This window comes from Mustelus asterias, chromosome 3, assembly GCF_964213995.1.
Source record: "Mustelus asterias chromosome 3, sMusAst1.hap1.1, whole genome shotgun sequence".
Classification (NCBI taxonomy): Eukaryota; Metazoa; Chordata; class Chondrichthyes; order Carcharhiniformes; family Triakidae; genus Mustelus; species Mustelus asterias.
The window spans coordinates 53,979,359-54,000,249 of NC_135803.1; the positions used below are offsets into that span (position 1 = coordinate 53,979,359).

Below are 20,891 nucleotides of genomic sequence, written 5' to 3' on the forward strand. Positions count from 1 at the left end.
CTTACAGGACAAAAATGAGGGTGAGGGGGGAATATTCTGGCTATTCACGCCCGCTGTGGTCAGCCAAATCTCCGTTCACTGCATTGGGGCCAGAGAATCCCGCCGGCGTGAACGACTAGAAAATTCCAGCACTAATTAATGGAACACAGTATAAAATGCTCAAATATAATAAATTATTTACTAATAAATATGGAGTGCATGTGGGCTCTTCTGTAGAATTAAAGATGTAGTTAAGTCAAAATGAATTCCTATAATTAACAACCTACTCTTTAAATTTTTCAATAGTAGCTTTCATATTTCTGGTTATTTTATGGAAACATTTGACAAAGTATATAATTACCCTGATATCAATTTCCATATCATTCAATTCATATATTAACCCTTTTAAGCTATGACTTATTGAGAACATTTTTTTTGTTAATTTTACTTAAAGCAATTTGATACCAGTCAAGGAATAATTCATTTTCTCAGAATGTGCAACATCCCTTATATGACTCCATATATCTTTGATGATTGAAAGAATTCAAATCTACAGGATATCACTGCCTGAACGCAGTTATTATTTGAAGTACAAAGATATTTTATAATGAAGTTGTATTTAGTGACCAAGTGATACTTGCTGATTGGCATACTGTCCGTGTGGGCTGGGCAGCAAACCATAGAACCAGGTGTAACGGTTGCTTACGATAGAACTGTAGGTTTGTTAGTTAACATGCACTAAGCACAACATAACTATCGCTCTACCAATCTAGTCGAGTAGAAAATCCATTGTGACACCTGTTATCTAAACAATATAACAGTTGAATGTTGTACTCTATATATTTGAAAATGCTAAATAATTTTGTTTCTCAGTCCTTTGTAACTCTCAGTGAATACTGTGGTCAAACAGGTACCTGTATTATACCATCTTTATTAACTATAGGAGCATAACAGTGAAGGACACCAGCAGAAGGAGTTAGGGTACAAGAGAAGAGAAACATATACCTTTGAGTCCTGCCCTAGAGCCAAAACTTTTAGTCTATTCTGCTTCTGGCTAACGGCAGTGCATTTTCCCAAGTGAAATCAGCTTTCAGAAAGCCTTTCTCTCCAGTTATTTGCCAAATTATTCTTGGCCTTCCATGCTTTGCTTTTCCATTCAGCTGCCCTTTCAATGCTTGGCACAGTGGCTAGGACTTCAGCATCCTGCGTGTATGACTAAGCCAAGTTATACCCTTTTGTTTCACAAGTTGGCTTACTCCAGCTAATAAGTCTTTTCCAATGAAAGCATTGTTGCAAAGCACACTTCAAATAAAGGTTAAGAGGCCAGGGTACTTTTGAGTCCCTTCTTAGTTTGATGTAAACATTGGTGTCATCCATTCTAACTGTCACAATCTTGTTTTCTCACTCTGTTCTGATTTGTCGCATTATTTAGTTGATCTTTGTTTCTGTGCACTCCTCTTTCCAGTCTTTCTAATAGTGCCATTTCATTTGCAAAATCTAGAGCTCCAAGATCTAAGTCCCTTTGCTCTTGGCACATGTTATGGACAGAAGAGAAGTTAATTTAAAAAGCACTAATTTTCTCCTCTCACCACCCATCCATAAACAGAAAGGTGCTTTGATCTGAGTGGCATATTTCCCAACCCTTCATGTTTTCTCTGATCTAATTTTCTATTAATAATGCCATTGCAAACTCAAGATAGGATGAACTCAAAGGGTTAGTTCATTTTCACAAGGCCAAAACATGAAAGGAGGGTCGCAAAGTCACCTCCGCACTCAGACAGTTAAGAGGGATAGAGAAAAGAAGTTTCTGAGAGAAAATAAGTTTCTGAGACCACAGAAAAAAAAGAATATTGGTGCACATGAGTCCAGAGTCCAAAATCAAAGTCCAATGAGGTATTCCTTCACAAAGGTCAGCAGACTGAAAACTGACACAGTACAATTCACTTTTCTGTTGGTGCTGACTTCACATAATGACATAGGCACGCAGAGATGAAACAGTTTTGCAGGTGATGGTACAGAATTTCCAGCAGAAGCACTGTAGATGGGGGCTGGATATTCAACCTAAGCAGACCTTCTTTGTCTGTGAGGATGGTAAACAGCAGACTGAGTTTTTTGGTTAGGCAAGTCAATATTACTTGTTCCAAAAGCCAGAGGCTCATGTCACATGACTCCCACGTCTCCACCTTCTTTAACAGAGGACATAAATCCATGATCTGGATTCCAATAACTGTTTAATGTCTCAGCCGTTAGGAATTGACAGGAAAGCTGTGGGGTCTTTGACTTAGCTGACGATCCATTTCCTTCTGAATAGTCTGGGCTATTAAATGCAGATCGCCTTTGAAAAGCTCTCTTTGAAGTTGGGTTGTAAGTCCATAGGGTTGGTAATTTCTCTGAGAAAATGAAGTGTGGGTTTTCCTAAAACTGCCAAGTGGCCTCTTTTGTTCAGAGATCACAGACAGACATGGGGTGGAATTTTCACATTTTGAGCAACATGCAGAAGCTGATGGGAGAACACACCAAATCTTTCAGCCCCCAACCTCATTAATTATGCACCCAGGTCTTTGATGCCGTATTCAGTAGTTAGGCAGGCCTGGATGGCACGTAGCGTGCTATCTTTTCTGGGTGCCATATTGAAAAGGCGTCCAGTGTCACTGACCCACTAAGGAAGAAAGAAGGTTGATCTCCTAAAAATGAAGATGGATATTTGGGAGCACTCAGACTGAAAGATGGACCCCCTCCAGGACACCAAATCTGAGAGGTCCACCAGCATCTGTTTCCCCCACCCACTGCTGTGGTGTTCCAGGATTGCAGGTGGCCTCCATCCGAATTCAAGAGGCATCCCCAGGCATTGTTTAGTCGCAACATCTGCACTCCAATTGTGTTCCAAATGTATTTCGCTCTGGCGTGTTTTCCTGCCGACATTGCGGAGAATCTGGTGTAGGGTGTCAGGCCTTCATCTGCATTCCATTAATGGCAGCGCAGAATTGGATGGGTTGGAGGCAGGTTTAGGTCAGGAATCCAATTTTTAAGACTTTAACCTGCCTGATCTAAACCCACCCAGTTATTTTTTAGGGAATACTCCTGTAATAAACCCTCAGAGGCAGAAGTCTCTTCACCAAAATTCCTTTTTATGCTGTTGTCAGACTTGTAAATAGAGTGCTTTCAGTTAGCAGTCTACACTAGGAGTCCCAGAAGAACCAGGACTCCTGGTTAAGTACAAAGCAAGAGATTCCCTGATAGGCCCATCAATTAGACTCTTAATCAGGGAGTTCATATTCTAACCGGCCAATCTTAATTGCCTGATTAAAGTCATTACAACTCCCCCCGTAGTTTCTCGTTCCTGGTGAATCCATGCCACTCCCTACAGCTTTGAGGTTCTGAATATTTTTTTCTAACTATGTCCTAAGCAATCTTGCGTATGAAGTAATCATGAACTTAATCACGCTTACCTTCTGTGCTTCAAAAAGTAAACATTCTGCAGCTGTTTCATGAAGTTTCATCTACACTTCAGGAAATTGTTCCGTGATCCCTGCTCATCCATCTTCCATGAAGCTGCGCTCCAGTGGGAAGGAGAATGAGGTGGTGTGTGTAACGGGTGGGCAGCCAATCCGCTACCACCCATTGCGCTAAATTTCATCCCTTTGGATTTATTCTAATTCCAATTCAGTCTTGTTTGAGGCCGACTGATATGTCTCTGCCTGAATCGCTTTGGTCTCTGTGCCTTTGTTGCTCTATTTTTCTTCAGTAGTTGTACAGCCATGAAATATTCTACCCTTCGCATGGCTTCTGTCGTAAATCATCAAGATTATAAAAGACTCTGGTGACAGCATAAGACTCTCGCAGCTGGGATTTTAGACCCAAAGCAGTACATTTGACAATCCACAGGAGTAGTGTTCCTATTAATTCTTTTGTTCTGACACAAACATTAAAGAAATACTTACAAATCCCCAACAGCAATTTGTGTATTTTTAGTGATCATCACAACACAAGATTAGCATTTAATTAGTCACCGTCATACACAACAATGCTCCATCATTTATAACTGCATGAAATTCCACTTTATTCATTTGTTATATACCTAACATATTAATTAAACAGAATTCAAAATTACTACAAATATTCTATTACAGACTATTCAAAAGGCAAATTGAACACAAAGGCCAGACTGTTCCGGCCATTCACGCCTTGCCGCCGCTGCGAACGAGGACGAAGAATTTGGCACTCAGCCAAACTTCCGTTCACTGCAGTGGAACCAGAGAATCCCACTGGCATGAATGGCCAGAAAATTCCGGCCCAAATCATTCCAAAATTCTCGTCTTATCTCAAAACTATTAGTTTATTACATTTATAGAAAAGTCCTGTTAAATTTGTCAGTTAAGCTGCTTGTAATTTATTTTTTTTAAACTGCGTTTTGCTGTCTAAAAAATATTTGCTTGGTCAGCTGATGAGGACACAAGTTCTCATGACAATCTATTTTCACTGAAAAGCAGGATACAAGCCAATATTTCCAGGGGAAATGCTGGGATCTTCCCCTTGTAGCACTAAATGTGGCAGTGGATATATAAAACAACGTTCTACCTGGGGGCCACAGTGGCGATTTTTCATGCTGTATTGTCTGCAAAGGAAATACGTCAGATAGTGGGCGGATGGTCTCTGATTCACCCAATGTGAGCTCAACGCTCCACACTCAGGGTGTCATATTTAATCACCACCCATACACAGCTTTGTATTGTTTGCAGGCCAAGACTGCTCCATGGAAGACTTAGCCCCAAAAGGGAAGAAGCATGCTGCTCCCAAATTCGGTCTGGCCTCACTGCAACACCTGTTGGATGCAGTCGGGGCCCCACCGTGATGGTGGTGGGAGATCCACCAATGTCACCATGCAGGCTTGCGAGGCTTTGGCAGTGAGAGTCAGTGGCAATGTAGCACAGAAGAGGTCAGCCACCCAGTATAAAAAAGGATTAATGATCACCCATGTTGTCAATCATTTCTTAGCTCTCAACTCACACACTCACTGGCATCTCACACAATGCCAGCTCAAGGGATATCACCACTCACCCTCTCACACACATCCGCACATCTCCATGTGGTCTCATCTACTATGCAGATCATGTGCTAAATTCTGTACATGGCTGCACTCACCACCCACACATACCCAGCATCCTTATCATTTGCCCTGGCATGTGTCCTGCTCACACTCTCCATCTGTCTTTATGCAGGACAAGCTCACACACAATCAAAGGGAGAGATCCATGACCAGAGGCGGAAAGGCCAAAATCAAGGTCCTCACTCCCTACGAGAATTGAGCCATTGAATTGGACAGTGAGGATGTGGACAGTGCCTCTATTGACAGTGAGGATCATGCTGCAGCCCACCCCTCAATCATACTGTGAGTGTATGGTCCTCTTTTAGAGTCGCTTGCGATGTGCTAATTATCTGCCCTTTCTTTCATAGGCACTTCTGGAAATTGCTCAAGGGCAACCCCAGGCAGGCCCTCAGCTCCAGCCCTGATGACACCTCCAAAGAGAAACCAGAGGAGAGCACCAGAGAAGACTGTCGAGTGTTCACCCACACAGAGACACACAACTCGGTGGGAACTCATTCTAGTTTAGGCAAGGGGCCTTAATCTGGTGAGCGCAGCACACAATCTGGTCCTCAGCATGTGGAGGCGGGGGCATGCGAGGTTGCTGGAATGTCTCTATAACTAGGAAGCTGGAGATATGCTTGAAGAGGCAGCACTTCCTCAGGGTAATGTCCTTGGCCCAACCATCTTCAGCTGCCTCATCAATGATTTTCCTTCCATTGTAGGTTCAGAAATGGGGATGTTCGCTGATGATTGCACAATGTTCAGCACCATTCACAACTCTTCAGATACTGATGCAGTCCATGTCGAAAGCAGAAAGACCTGGACAGTATCCAGGCTTGGGCTGACAAGTGGCAAGTAACATTCGCACCACACAAGTGACAAACAATGAGCTCCTCCAACAAGAGCAGCGAGTAACTCGCCTCCTGACCCCCAAAGCCTTTCCACCACACCACAGGTCAGAAGTTAAATGAAATACTCTCTACTTGGGTGGATGAGTGCAGCTCCAACAATACTCAAGGTGTTTGACACCATCAAGGACAAAACAGCCTGCTTAATTGGGAACCTATCAACAAATGTTCATTCCCTCCACCGATGCACAGTAGCAGCAAGGTGTACCATCTACAAGATGCACTGCAGTAAACTCACCAAGGTTCCTTCGACAGCACCTTCCAAACCCAGGATGCATGATGATGGAAGAGAACCATTGTGGACCTGGCTGTGTCATTGGGCCATGGAAAGAAGGGAAACTGGAGTTGCCCTGGTCTATTCTGGAGAAATGTGTTTTTTTGATCAATAATACAAATGGAAAAGGAGGAAGCAGCCTCCAACACATTATAATCTGGTTTAGTGATGCCTCATCCCTTCCCCTCCAGCAGCCTCCCAGTTTCCCACCAGGTGACCAAGGGTCAGATAGATACTCCTCTATCACAAAATTCTCAGCAATGCATCATAGAAAGCATTCTTTCTGGGTGTATCACAGCTTGGTATGGCTCCTGCTCTCTCCAAGACCGCAGGAAATGACAAAGGGTTGTGAACAAAGCCCAGCCCATCACTCAAACCAGCCTCCCATCCATTGACTGTCTATATTTCTCACTGCCTCCGAAAAGCAGCCAGCATAATTAAGGACCCCATGCACCCCGGACATTCTCTCCTCCACCACCTTCCATCAGGAAAAAGATACAAAAGTCTGAGGTCACGTACCAACTGACTCAAGAACAGCTTCTTCCTTACTGCCATCAGACTTTTGAACGGACCTACCTTATATTAAGTTGATCTTTCTCTACACCCTAGCTATGACTGTAACACTACATTCTGTACCCTCCCCTTTCCTTCTCTATGTACGGTATGTTTTGTCTGGATAGTTACCAAGAAACAATACTTTTCACTGTATACTAATACATGTGACAATAATAAATCAAAAATCCCAAAATGCAAGCTTTGAAGTATATCAGGCACCTGTTAGATTCAACCTAGTGGGAAATCTATTGCTTTCTACAGCAGTTTTTACTGGGGTGAGGGATGGATGGTGTAAGACATCCGACATGACATCTCAATCTGCCTGGTGGAAAGGGGGAAGTAGCAACTCGAGCTGTGTTGCACTTACTGTCCCATTGCCATTCCTGTCCAATCCTCTAGCCTGTTATAATTCCTGGGGCCTTTTGTTGGGTGGTCAACATTGACAGATATTGTGAAATTTGTCCAGTTTGACTCATTTGTTGTGTTGATTGATGGAGTAGGCCGGATCCTCATTCCTGCATTCATTAAAGGTGCCATATAAATACAATTGCTCTAATTGGAATTGACGATTAGGGATTGGACTTTAAACAGTTAACTGGTAGAATAGGTATGCTCTTAAATTGTGTCTCTTGCAGATGTTACTTTTTTGAATAGAGAAGCAATCATTTCAGAATTATAGTTTAGGCTCAAGAAGCTGTCACCTCAGGCTGCCACCCTTTCTACCTAACTTTCAGCTGGACTGGCTCTGAAAAAGAGTCATACGGACTCGAAACATCAACTCTCGTTCTCTCTCCACAGACACTTCCAGACTTGCTGAATTTTTCTAGCACTTTCTGTTTCTATTTCAGATTTTCAGCATCCACAATATTTTGCTTTTATTATATTGGCTTGTGGGCCACCTGATAACATGATGACCCACTGAGGGGTCCACATTTGCTGTTTACAGTTCAGTTGTGGCAATGGTACTGGAACTCTGCCCTTGAAATGGCAAGGTCAGGCAAACATTCCACCCACTGGCTTGTATATTTCATATTTGGAGTTAAAAATCTACCTCCAGGTAACTACTGAGCTGATGATTGCACAGCATGCAATCAATGCATTACATTTTTACTCCTCCACCAATCCACCCCCCCCCCCCCCCCCCCCCGCCCTTCATTGGGAAGAAGATGGAGGTGTTTTTCATTTTCATTGAGAATTTTCATGTAACCTGATTTACCATCATGATTTGTACATCTGGTTTGGCTCACATTTTACTGCACTGATTTTTGTTTCTTCTTGCCTCCTGATTTTACATCTTGAGAAATAGGGATACAAAGCCAGGACTCCATGACCCTAAAGTCAACTAACTCCCTCTTCAGGTGTCCATCAGGAAAATAGGCAAAACCATTAGCATATCAGGCCGCTTTGCCCTCTCTGCTGGACTGCAACACATCAAATCAATTTTCTATTATTAGGAGCATTTCAAACTCCACCTACTAGTTAACATGAGGCCCAGTCAGAAATACACTGACCATCAAGCTACCCACTCTCTATCACATGCCCCATGATGATTTGGATAAATTTCAGGTATCAATGAAGTCACTGAAAAAATGTCCAAATCTCATTTTAAATTAATGTTCATTTACATCCCCAATATGAAAATAATTTTCTTCCACTTTCCAAATTATAACACTAATAAATAAAACAACTAAAATACTTGGGAAAGATTATAGACTATATTCAGCAACTTATTTTCTCATTTATCTATAGTACTTAGTAATTATTTTTGCTTTAGTTCCAGGAACACATTTCTTTTCAAAAATACTTCTATTCAATGGGGGTATATTGTGGATTTTATGTTGGGTTTCCCTGTTGTATACACAGTGCCAAAACCACCCACCACTCCTGCAGAAGTGAAGTTTTAAAAGTCATAAATTCAGAATCTCTGATATGACTTACTAGAACAAATGCTTAAAAATAGTTATTCAAGCTTTCTCCATCTGGTCCTTAAAACCAGACATTTTGCAACACCTTAAAACAATCTCTTAGCTCTCCAGTAGACAACTTGGCTGTAATATTTGGCTCCTTAATACTTGGATTTTCAATGAGTGCTGTATTACTCCAAAATGGTGTACGTGGCGCATGCATACACATGCTGACAGTATAGTTAAGAAAGTTCACCAACGCTTCTACTTTCTCAAAAGACTAAGGAAATTTGGCATGTCAGCTATGACTCTCACCAACTTTTACAGATGCACCATAGAAAGCATTCTTTCTGGTTGTATCACAGCTTGGTATGGCTCCTGCTCTGCCCAACACCGCAAGAAACTACAAAAGGTCATGAATGTAGCCCAATCCATCATGCAAACCACCCACCCATCCATTGACTCTGTCCACACTTCCTGCTGCCTCGGCAAAGCAGCCAACATAATTAAGGATCCCACGCACTCCTGCCATTCTCTCTTCCACCTTCTTCCGTCGGGAAAAAGATACAAAAATCTGAGGCCACGTACCAAGCGACTCAAGAACAGCTTCTTCCCTGCTGCCATCAGACTTTTGAATGGACCTACCTTGCATTAAGTTGATCTTTCTCTACGGCCTAGCTATGACTGTAACATTACATTCTGCACTCTCTCATTTCCTTCTCTATGAACGGTATGCTTTGTCTGTATAGCACGCAAGAAACAATACCTTTCACTGTGTACTAATACATGAGACAATAATAAATCAAATCAAAATATACTTCTGGCAGGGCCAAGATGGATGCCATTTTGAAGAAGGCATTTGCACAAGTCTCCATCACTGTTTGAAAGGATCATCTGCTATTTGCAGGTTTGTACTGGCATTGCTGAGAGTTTTTTTTAAATGTCTAAAGTCTACAGGGAATGGTGTGTCATGTGTAGACCAAGCATTCACCTTGAACTACACCCTGTCAGGAAATGCCAGAGGTCACAAAAAGCAGAACAAGCTGCTTAAAAGTGGGAAGAGGAAAGGAGTTTCAATAGGAAGTTATATCTGCTTAGGGAACAATTCTTCTATATGAACCTCAGCAAGGAATTACATCAGATTTCTTCACTCCATTTGGTCTTTCTGACTGAAAACTGTCATCTGCTGTCTCCACAAGTACAATCTCAGAGCAGGGCAAGGGCCACATTGTCAGTGGCTATGAATGTGACCATAATGTGACCATAGCATGCAATGAGTTCCTCCCTGGCTACAGCTGACAATATTTGCAACATCTTCCTGTGTGTCATTCACTGTTACATAAGGAAGGTGACTAAGGGTCTGTATTTCATTTTCTCTTGCCAGAAAGAAGACGGTACAGTATGTCATGAGGATTACATGATTTCCCGTGGTGCAAGGTGCCACTGGCAGCATCTAAATGACCGTATGGAAACAATGTCATTTTCCACAACCAAACAGGATTCTACACCCTCAGCATCCAGCTGCTGTGCAACCATATGCAGTGCATCATGCAGGTCAATGCTAAATATCTTGGCAACAGTTATGATGCCTTCATTCTGGGGCATTCCACAAAGCAATCTGTATTTGAGCCATGATGACAAAACAGTGGGCAGCTACTGGGTGAGAAGGGCTATCCTTTGATGACATGGCTATGACTACAGCAGGCAAGTTATAATGGAACTGTATAAAATGCTTGTTCGGCCACAGTTAGAGCACTGTGTGCAGTTGTAGTCATCACACTATAGGAAGGATGTGATTGCACCAGAAAGAGTGCATAGGAGGTTCACCAGAATGTCGCTTGGGCTGAGTATTTTAGCTATGAAGAGAGGCTGGTTAAGCTGGGGTTGTTTTCCTTCGAGCAGAGAAGGCTGTGTGGGGTATCTGATTGAGGTGTACAAAATTATGATGGACATAGATAGAGTAAATAAGAAGGAAATTTTCCCCTTAGTAGAGGGGTTAATACTAGAGGGCATAGATTTAAGGTCACGGGCATGGGGTATAGAAGAGGTTTGAGGAACAATATTTTCACCCAGAGGGTAGTGGGAATCTGGAACTCACTGCCTGAAGGGGTGGTAGAGGCAAGAACCTTCATAACATTTAAGAAGCATTTAGATGAGCACTTAAAATGCCATAGCATACAAGGCTACGGACTAAGTGCTGGGAAAATGGGATCAGAATAGATAGTTGCTTGATGGCCAGCACACACATAATGAATTGAAGGGCTTCTTTCTATGCTTAAAGCTCCATGAATTTTTTACATCATGCATGTAACAAAAGTCATGCTGCCACAAGAAATGTGATTGAGCAGACAAACAACACTTGCACTACCTGTTCGCTCCAGAGGAGCCTCGCACTACAAGGCAAAGTTGGTGTCAAGATGTATGTTGGTCTGCTACATGCTGCACTGCCTCATCATCATGTGGGCAAAGCCCGTGCTGCTAGCTCCAGGGCAACTATCTGAAGAGCAGGAAGAGGAGTAAAGTGGAGGAGAAAGAGCAAAGGAAGAGGCAACCAGTACAATCCCCTTCAGGCCAAGCTGTTTGGGAATGTCTCATCCGACAGTGACAGCGATAAAATGCAACCCTAATTCCCCCATTCACCAACATACCCACACTTTTTTTTAACCTGCTTTCATTGATCAATCACAGAATCTGCTTGGCTACCATGCAAAAATAAAAACCACCATAAATGAATATTTCAAACCAAGTTTATAAATCATGTCATATTGCTTGGAAAGGTCAACTAATCAGCATTATGCATTCCCTTAGAACCTATCTAATATGTTTCTTCACATATCTTAGTGACAGCAGCATGGCTGCTAGAAGGATGCTGATACTCAGTGGGGGATGCCCCTGATGGCCTTGGGAGATGGCCTTGAGCAGCTCTGGGCCTAGAAGGCCCAGCTTCTCACAGCAACAGCTCAGCATAGGCAGTAACAATCTGAACTGGCTGACTGATGGGCAATAATAAGGGCGGAGTAGTAGTGGAGGACACATCTCTCATCCTGAGAAATGACAGCGGGTTCATGCCCCATGGACATCACCTCAGCAACCCTGGTGGGTTGTCAGAGGAGAGACTTCTTGACTGCTGTGAACATCCTGCAAGTTTCTTCAAGTACAGGTATCCACAGCCATAATGGCAGCAATTAACTTGTGTGACAGCAGGCTAAGTTTGCATGAGAGTAATCATTGCTTGCATTACAGGAAAATAACTGTGTCACCAGGCAGCCACTGCCAGTACTGCAGGAAAGTGAGCAGTGCTGGAGCTGGGACCAGCAGTACGTCTGGGGTTGCACAAGGGTCAGGTTGGAGGCCCCCAGCAAGAGGGAATTGGAAGTTGGGAGGCCAAGGTAGGGGGTTCTATGGAAGGAGAACCTGGGGTGGTGGTGTTACAGCTTGGGGTGCCCTCTAATGGTTCCAGGGAGCATTTATTAAGGAGGGGATCCCTGCCTGCTACCAATTTGGCATGGATCTTTCCTGCCGCCAGTTAAATCCTAGCAGCAGCAGGGTGATACCTTTACATAGGCATTAATTGGCTACTCAAGGACCTCAGTGTTCCATGGGTGGATGGGCTGCCCAAAGCACATCCGCCTCCCCCCACAAGTGATAAAATTACAGCCAGGGTAGGGCATAGCACCCACTTCATTTTATGTGCTGTCAATAACTTCAAACCAGCCAGCGGAGAAATGCTAAATCCAGCCGCATAATTAATTCTTCTTCCTGCTCAAACTCACTTCCACAAACAGTTCCAGCACCTACACCGGTCAGAGTGCACCTCCCGTTCAAGAGGCACAGGCTGATAGGCTAGCTTTAAGTGATGCTCACAAAACCTGGACCCCCCTATTGAGGCATGCATTCTCAACAGGACGTTTAGCACTAGCTGCATGAATCATTCATGCAAATGAGCAGGCAGCATGATGTTGCATGTTGCCGATAGATCAGAAGCAACATATATGGGTTAATGACACGTATGTTTGTTTTTGGGACTATTGAATTATCCCCCTGCTCCTTCTACCACATTACGCACATTGATGATATGTGTGGGGTAAGAAACAGAACATACCAATTTTCAACTGCAATGGCTCATCTCTGCATCAACAATGCAACTAACAGTTAATATTCAGGGTCTTGTGTCACAGTGCTTTATATAGAAAATTGCATTAGTAGAAACCTAGAAAAATAGCAAACGTTGATGAAAGGCTTTAAAAATCTAACCACCCAAAAACAATCTTATGAAAAACAAGGTTTGGAAATTATGCCTTTGGATGTTAGCAAATGAGCACATCAGCCTGAATACTCTCTTTGCTATTCTAGGAATCAGGTTAGTCTATTTATTTTAAACTGCCTCTGCTAAAATAACAAGGAAAGGAATTTCACAGAATGTGCGAGTATTTGTCTGCTAGTACCCTATGGCATAATTTTGAGGCCAACTAATTTGAGTGAAAATGCAACAGAGTATCACCCTATCATAATGTAACCTGCAGGGATACCCAACATTCAATCACCTTTATTACAGGGGGAACAAAAAGTAGCTTGCAGCAATTAGTGAATTCAGAAAGTACTCGAGGGAGAAACGCATGTCAGATGCATGACATTAATTGTCTACTTCTGGCTCACAGCATCCCATCCACCCAAACACTTTAACATCTGCCAGCTGAGATGCAAGCATTTTGCAGTTTATTGCAATTTTGTCTTTGAAACCAAAAATAATTTCCCCAGGAAGGTTTACCCACATTTAACCATAACAATAAAGAAAATAGTTGCATTGATGTTAATATAGCTTCATAGGACTTTGATTCCTTTCGTTCTGAATCAAATTCCAGATCATCCATTTCAACTTACAAAGAGGGAAACACCCACACTGGCAAAATCAAATGAGCTGTCCATTGTACCCAGGACTGCTCTTGGTCAGCGCACAGAGCCAAGGTGTGATAACCCTAACCCTGATCCAGTCCGGAATTACTCTCACCTGTTTTGAATCATTTGTATTTTCGTGTTCTTTCAGAAGGAAGAAGAATAATTAGTGGTCTATTAGAAAATTGGAGCTGACAAAAGTCATTTCCTGCTTAACCATGCCAGCACACAATTTGATCAATTTTAACAACCCGGGCCTGATTTGAGTCCCCGCCAGTTGCCTTCCTACCCATTCCAGGATTGGATGTCAGAGGCATCTCCCCATGATTCCTAATGGAGTTGAAAGTGGGTGAGTCAGAGGAAGAAAGTTTTTTAAAAAGCAAATTTATCTATTGGGGCCCCTTCTGATCACAATCCTCTTCCCTTTTCTGTTATTGTTACCGAGTAAGGAAGTCACAGCTTCCTACTCAGACTGCCCAATAAAAATCATAGTCGGATCCCAATGTTGCCATCCAGTACCCAAAGTGTTAATATCGAAAAGGACCACACCAGCTTTGTTGTTTCATTAAGTAAGTTCAAAAGCTGGATAATGTACGAGGGCAGAGTGATTTGGGGTTCAAGTTCAGCAGATGTAATATGCAGCACCTCAAGTGAATAAGGCCATTGGTAAAACTGTGGCAAGGTACAGAATATAAAACGCTGAAATGTAATATTAAATCTCGGATAGATGGTGAGACAAAGAGGGAGATATCTGGAAAACTATGCAAAATGATACATTTTCAGCATAGTTTACAAGAGTTTGACCAAATAAGGCATTCAGACATGTTCCGCTCAGTTCTTCAAGTTAACCGTTAAAACCATTAAGCTGATCCACATCCTTCCGTGTTTCAGGAATGATGTTGAGGATTTCTATTCAACTGTTCTCCTCTCTACAAACACCACCAAAAGCATCAAAGCTGCTGTTCAGAGGGATCTTCCTGTGCACAGAATGGTTGCCATATTCACTCAAATAACAATGGTCACTGAATATCAAGTGAAGTGCTTTGAAATGTTTCAATGAGATGTGATTATAAAGCATGTTGTGAAGACCTTTGAGCCAGAAGGTGTGCAAGCAAGGAAAATTCTGAATTTCTTTAAAATTTCCGTGAATTGTTTCAACAATGTTTGAAAGGGACCTTTAAGAGTTTATATCATTTTTAAAGGGATCAACTGCAATTTTCTTGGATAATAAGGAGTACTAGTCCATGTGATCTAGTGATCCCTGACCTCCCAGAAGGAATAAACACAGTGAAAAATGGGAAAAAAGAATACTGGTCCAAACTACTTTTTCTTTCTGGGCTGGAAGCAGAACCAACAGGAAGGAAGACGTGCGGTGGCCAGAAGACACAAAGGAGATCTGTAGGCACAAAGGAGAGCTCAACCGAGGAGCAGGAGGGAAAAGACAATTGATGCAGACAGAGACAGAAAGAGGAACACAGAGACTTCTCCACAGAACCATTGACCCCCTACAGTGCAGAAAGAGGCCATTCAGCCCATCAAGTCTGCACCAACTCTCCAAAAGAGCATCCCACCCAGTCCCTTCGCTCTGCCCTATCCCTGTAGCTCTGTGCATTTTCTGTGGCGAATCCAGCTAGCCTACACATTTTTGGACACTAAGGGGCAATCTGGCATGGCCAATCCACCTAACCTGCACATCTTTGGACTGTGGGAGGAAACTGGAGCACCCGAAGGAAACCCATGCAGACATGGGGAGAACGTACAAAATCCACACAGTCACCCAAGGCCAGAATTGAACCCAGATCCCTGGCGCAGTGAGGCAGCTGTGCCACCATGTCGCCCTCTCATGAGGAGAAGAAGCGAATCAAACTCTTGATTTACCCATTGTGAGTAAAGAGTTGTATACTGTGGGACTGTGTAGTTTCGTAGTGCCACATTTATGCGGGGGAGTGATGCAAATGCTTGTGCTTGCAATAGACGTACCTTTGTTGTATCTACTATTTAAATTTACCTTTTTTAGTTTAGGTATCATTTTCCTGCTAATTCATGTGCAATTTGCACTGGTTCTGATCCCTGTAAAAGTAAAAGCTACAAAAAGGGTTATTTTGTTGGTAATTGGGGATCATTCAGTAAATTTGGTTATTTTTGGTTTCCTCATGGAGATTGTAACAAAATATTTATCAATAAAAAATCTGACTCTTTTCTTCTCATTGTTGCATCTTACGATAGGAATATCAAAACATAGATAAACTTATACTTTTGGTGAACTCTCCTAACATTTTAGCAATGGTTTTGCCACAATTCAGCAACAAGAGTGCCGGTCTTCAGGGTGTTCCAAAGTTTTAATTGAAGTATAAATCATAGGGTTTTTATTTTCAATTTTAATAATAGTCACAAAGTCATACTGTATTCAAATAATGTGACATGAAGTTAACTAAAGTCAACATTACCGTGGAGTAGCTAACAGTTATATTTTAAAGTATTAGAATAGAGAGGCATTAAAAATGTACCCAGATGCAAAGCAAACATCAATCTAGTTTTAAACTGCTGAAATGGGAGAGATTTTCTGGAGCCTACAGCGATGAGAAACATGGCATGCACGGGATAATTAGGTGGGATGCAAAACTCTGAGTTCCCAATGGCAAGTAGAGGCGCAGATATAAAGTTAATGACGAGCTGGCCTATGCTGGGTTCATACTTGTATTCTATTTGCATACCATGGACATGAAACAGTTCTCAACAAGGTCCTCCCTTCAAGCTAACTTCAGTGGTGCAAGAGAACCTTGTGGGCCTGGTTTATGACAGTGTTCACCTGTTGGCTTTGTTCCGTTGTATAAAAGTTCAGTGGTTTGCTTTGTTTAACTCTATAGCACAAGAGAGGAGAGGAGAATGGCAGCTCGCATGGAGACTCCGAACTGCACGGAGAATTGGATGAGGGATCCAGGGGAGGACAGAGGATGGGGTTGGAGTTTGAGGGATGAAGTGGAATGGGCCTGGTGTGCAGGGTATGTGAATGTGTGGTGGGGCAAGGATGGGGGGGGAGGGGGGAGAGTAGTCAGACAAGCTAATATAATGAGGGACCAAAAGGGTATTGTCAGTACTGTCCAACACAGGGTGTTAGCTGGCAGAGTCCTTACAGAGCTTTGAATTCACCGATGACAATTCAACTTCCTGCTGAGATTTCTCTCAGATAATCGTTTGGAATGCATAGAAAGGAGAGCCAGCTGAACCTGCAAGTTCAGCCATGTCCCATAGGATAGCGAGTACAGCACTGGACACTAAGATGGTCATTTGATAAAAAGTGAATGCAAAGAATTTTCCCATTTCGAGACTAAATGCAGTGGTGGCCGGCTCTGGTGGCACCTTTCCCACTGGCCAGAATGAAGGAATCCATGCTGGGAACCTCATTAATTATGAAGAGGCACATTTCCCTCCGAGGCACTTTGGGGGTTGGCAGCTGATTCGTTCATCAACCATCAGCTGGTGGATTCGAAGGTCCCAGTGCCATATTTAAATACCAGCCCAGCACAGGCACAGCATTCTCCAGCCCACCTGTCTTCACCAGGCTATGCAAATTGTCAGCAGCTCAGAGGGAAAAGGCTAGCAGCCTCAAGAAGTCTGTTTCTTGATTCAACCACCACACCCCCGCCCTGAGCCCATCACTTGCAAAGTGCCCATGCCCCAACTGGATCTCCACCCACCGCATGTGAAGTCTTTGTGCCTCCTCTTCCGGTAAACAACGCAATATCCCTTTGACCCCTTGTTTGTGAGCTTTTCAAGCAGCCATGTTAGGGTGCAGCTTCCCTCTCCTCAGTTTTCCCTCTGCCTTCCGTTCTTCATCTTCTTCATCTACCTCCTTGCACAACCCTCCTTCCACATTGCCCCCATCCTTGTCTTCATCAGGCCGCCACCCCCCACTCAATGCCCAGCCTCACCTCACATTCCACTCCCGATTGAACTTCAGACCTTTATTATGGTAGCTGCATGGGTCCCACAATATGATGTTGTCCAGATAAACACTGGTTTATGTTGCCAGGAGCAAGGAGACTTCTATACTCCCCAACCTCAGGATCCAAGACGATGACACAGGAGGGTCCATGGCTCCAGCAACATGGTGCGGTCCATGAAGACCTGCTTGGCATGGAGATAGAGGACAGGAACCAGTCTGCCCCAGTGATGGCAGTACATCAGGAGCAGTGCAACGCTCTGGCAGTGTTGCACATACCCCAAAATCTCTTGTGAACTGAGGGCTGCTTTGTGCATGCCACTCATTAGCATTCGGCTTTTAGACTGACATAATTTCCCACCTGTGTGACACAAGACTGAAAGGCCTGATGGGATGTAGGTGGGCAGCTGTTTTAATGAGCATTCATGACATGCAAATGAATGGAAATGGTGTTCACACCACCAGCCAGTGGGAAGACTGACCAGACATTAATCAGCCACTGGAAGCATTGCAACGTGATGTTATGGTGGTGAGTTTCTGACTTTTTGGCTCCTGCTAGATTCTTTGCTCCCACCCGTTACCAAACCCGCCACAGGCAGGAAGGGAAAATTCCGCACATTGTTTATTCCACAACAAAGGAAATTTCCCTCACTCCCCTTTAACCATCAATGTGCACCAATCATGAGGCATTCCAACACATTTAGCCCTCTGACTAAGCTAGTCTCAACAAATAACAGTGATGCACACATGGAATTAATGTAACATGGAACACGCACATGTGAAAATTATCTTTGAAAAAAATCCGTGTCAACTTTGTTTTCCAAAATCTGACGTTAATAATGTGGAGTTGGACAACAAAGTTGTTGTCATGATGTCTCTCTGTTTTACCAGAACACCCTTTAATGGACCACTTGTAGATGCAGCATTATTAGCGGATGGTGATTTTCACCAATGTAAAGCTTCCGAACCACTAGATCAAATGTGTTTTGCATGCATACCACTGGCACTTAGAATTTTAATTATAATCACGTGGAGAATAGCAAAAAGAGAGAAAGTGAAAGTTGCACAAATTTCCGGCTATGATGTTGGGAATGACACACTGTTGATAAAATCCAGCTCAGTGAATTCGCAGATATAAGTAAGGAGTAGTATGGTTGCCTGCCAAGGATATGCTTCAAGATATCTGAATTGTCCAAAATAAATACTCAACTGTCAAAGCCATAAATAACATTCAGAATAATTGAAGAGACAACAGTTTGGATTTAACTTCTCTCTTCAGGAATCATTGATATAATCCTTTTCGCATTAATAATTCATCTATACAGAAAGAACACAAGCATTATCTCAGTACAATCTGGATGTGCTGGATTTTTCAAAGGAAATAAGTTATTTTCCAGTCTTAATTTGCTTTTGGTTAAACAGCAACAATGCATTTCATTAACCAATGGTTTCTGTTAGTTAGAGCTGCTCAGTGACTGCATTAATCATTAGGTTCCAAATTGTTTCTACCTGACTAAACACCTCCTCCAAACTATTCTCAAGAGAGGCATTAAATTCAGCCTACAGATTCAGCTCAGCAGGGGTTGTTGACACTGCTGTTAAAGGGGTGGTGAGATTGTTTATCAAGACAGTTTTATGATCACTTAATAGAATTATGCTTTTTGAAGTGATTTTTGAATGACTGTTTATCCTGACAACTTCATGAGCATCTCAAAGGCATCCCAATGTTACTGTAGGTCACAAGGGTTCTGTATATAGTGGATACTGAACAAGTTGGCTTAGGCGGTGGTGAGGGCATATGCAGGGTGGGTGAATGAACATGAAGGGGTATAGGGATGAGGGGGAATGTAGGAATATGGGGGCAAGAGGGTGAGAGTTAGAGGCCCTTACACACACCTACAGAACTGGACCAATGTCCCAACAAATGGATATGGGCATTCAAACATGGCCTACCTCCCTTTATGCCTGTCCCTAATTCCAGCCCACTGCTAAGTCTGTGGGTGAAAATACAGTGGGCAGGCACAGTAACATAAGATGTGGGATCGCAGTATCAGGAAATAGCCCGACTTCCGATTCCTACCTCAAAGCGGAATATCCGCCTCAAAGAGGAATATCTGCCCAAAAGTCCAGAGGTGATTTCATTCAGAGTGAAAATATGAAAGAGGAACTGTTAATGAGTCAGACAGAAACACATTTTGCAGTTGTGGATGTTAGAAATTAAAATTAGCTGGTTCTTCTTCCAGTCCCAGTGCTTACAACGAGGAGCATTGCTCACTACTGTATTCAATATTTCCGACAAAGTAATTTAAAATGCTTCACATAATTCAGACCAAGGAGTTGGCATGTTATTCGTGGAATAGTTAAATTTCTGAACTTACTTGACTGAGATCAAACCAAAATACTTGAAAACGATGCCCATTTTGTGGGCAAATGATGGGATTGCGGACCAATTTGCAGGCATGATTATTTGTTGAAAATAAAATGTACTAAAATGAACAGAAAAGAAAATAATTTGATTGTTAGTTGTATTTTTTACACTGGGGTTTTGACAGGAGTCCAACAAGATGCAAGAGTAAAAGCCAACAAATCAGTTATTGGCAGTAGCTGTATAATCTTGCATCCATTTTAATGCAATTCGAATCACGTTAGCTACGTGAGCACAGAACAAGAAGGCACTTCTGCAGTTTATCAAATGTTGTTTAAACTAATCTGCTGTCCTCAATACCATCTATCAATTGCCACTGTCTGGCAATGAACTGCAATATGTATTTCATTCCTTACCTGTTTTACTAGTAGATTTTCTGCCTCATTCTCTGCCCCTTCAGGCACTGTGGAACATATGGTACGTCTTTCCCTTGGGATTGATGATGTCTGGACAGAAAGAAACAGTAATTTTTGTTATATATCGTTTAAGAGAAGTTCAGTACACTTCCTTTGTTTTAAATACCCATTCGTTAGAAGCGCATGAAATAATCTGAGTAGAAAAACTTGCTGCGTGTCTGATTTCAGTGATATCAACATCACTTATATTAATGTCTCACTCATACGTTTGTCCACCATTTCCCTAATTACTTCTCCCATTACCAGTTGCTTTGCCACCAACAGGAACTGCTCCTTTGTGATATCATTGTACCTTCACCACTGTGCATCGACATAATTTTGGCACTTATTTTCCACACATTTAAAATTGCACTTCCAATTTAATTAATGATTTTTTTTTCTATGGCTTTGTTTAAATAAATTTCAAAATTGGACCAACAATTTGGTTTAACTGTTGCTTAGGTTCCCCACCTCCCCCCTCCTCCCTCTCCTCCTCTCCTCCCCCCTCCCCGCCCCTCCCCCCCGTCCC

The 20,891-nt window shown here is 42.6% G+C and overlaps 1 protein-coding gene across 1 annotated transcript in view; it reads right to left on the minus strand.

Annotated features, from left to right (window-relative positions):
* Positions 1-20,891, minus strand: part of dock10 (dedicator of cytokinesis 10) — a 339,343-nt gene that overhangs the window by 161,548 nt on the left and 156,904 nt on the right. The window contains exon 3 of the mRNA XM_078208965.1: positions 20,324-20,413. Within this exon, the coding sequence (XP_078065091.1) occupies positions 20,324-20,413 (90 nt within the window). The remainder of the gene's footprint in view (positions 1-20,323; positions 20,414-20,891) is intronic.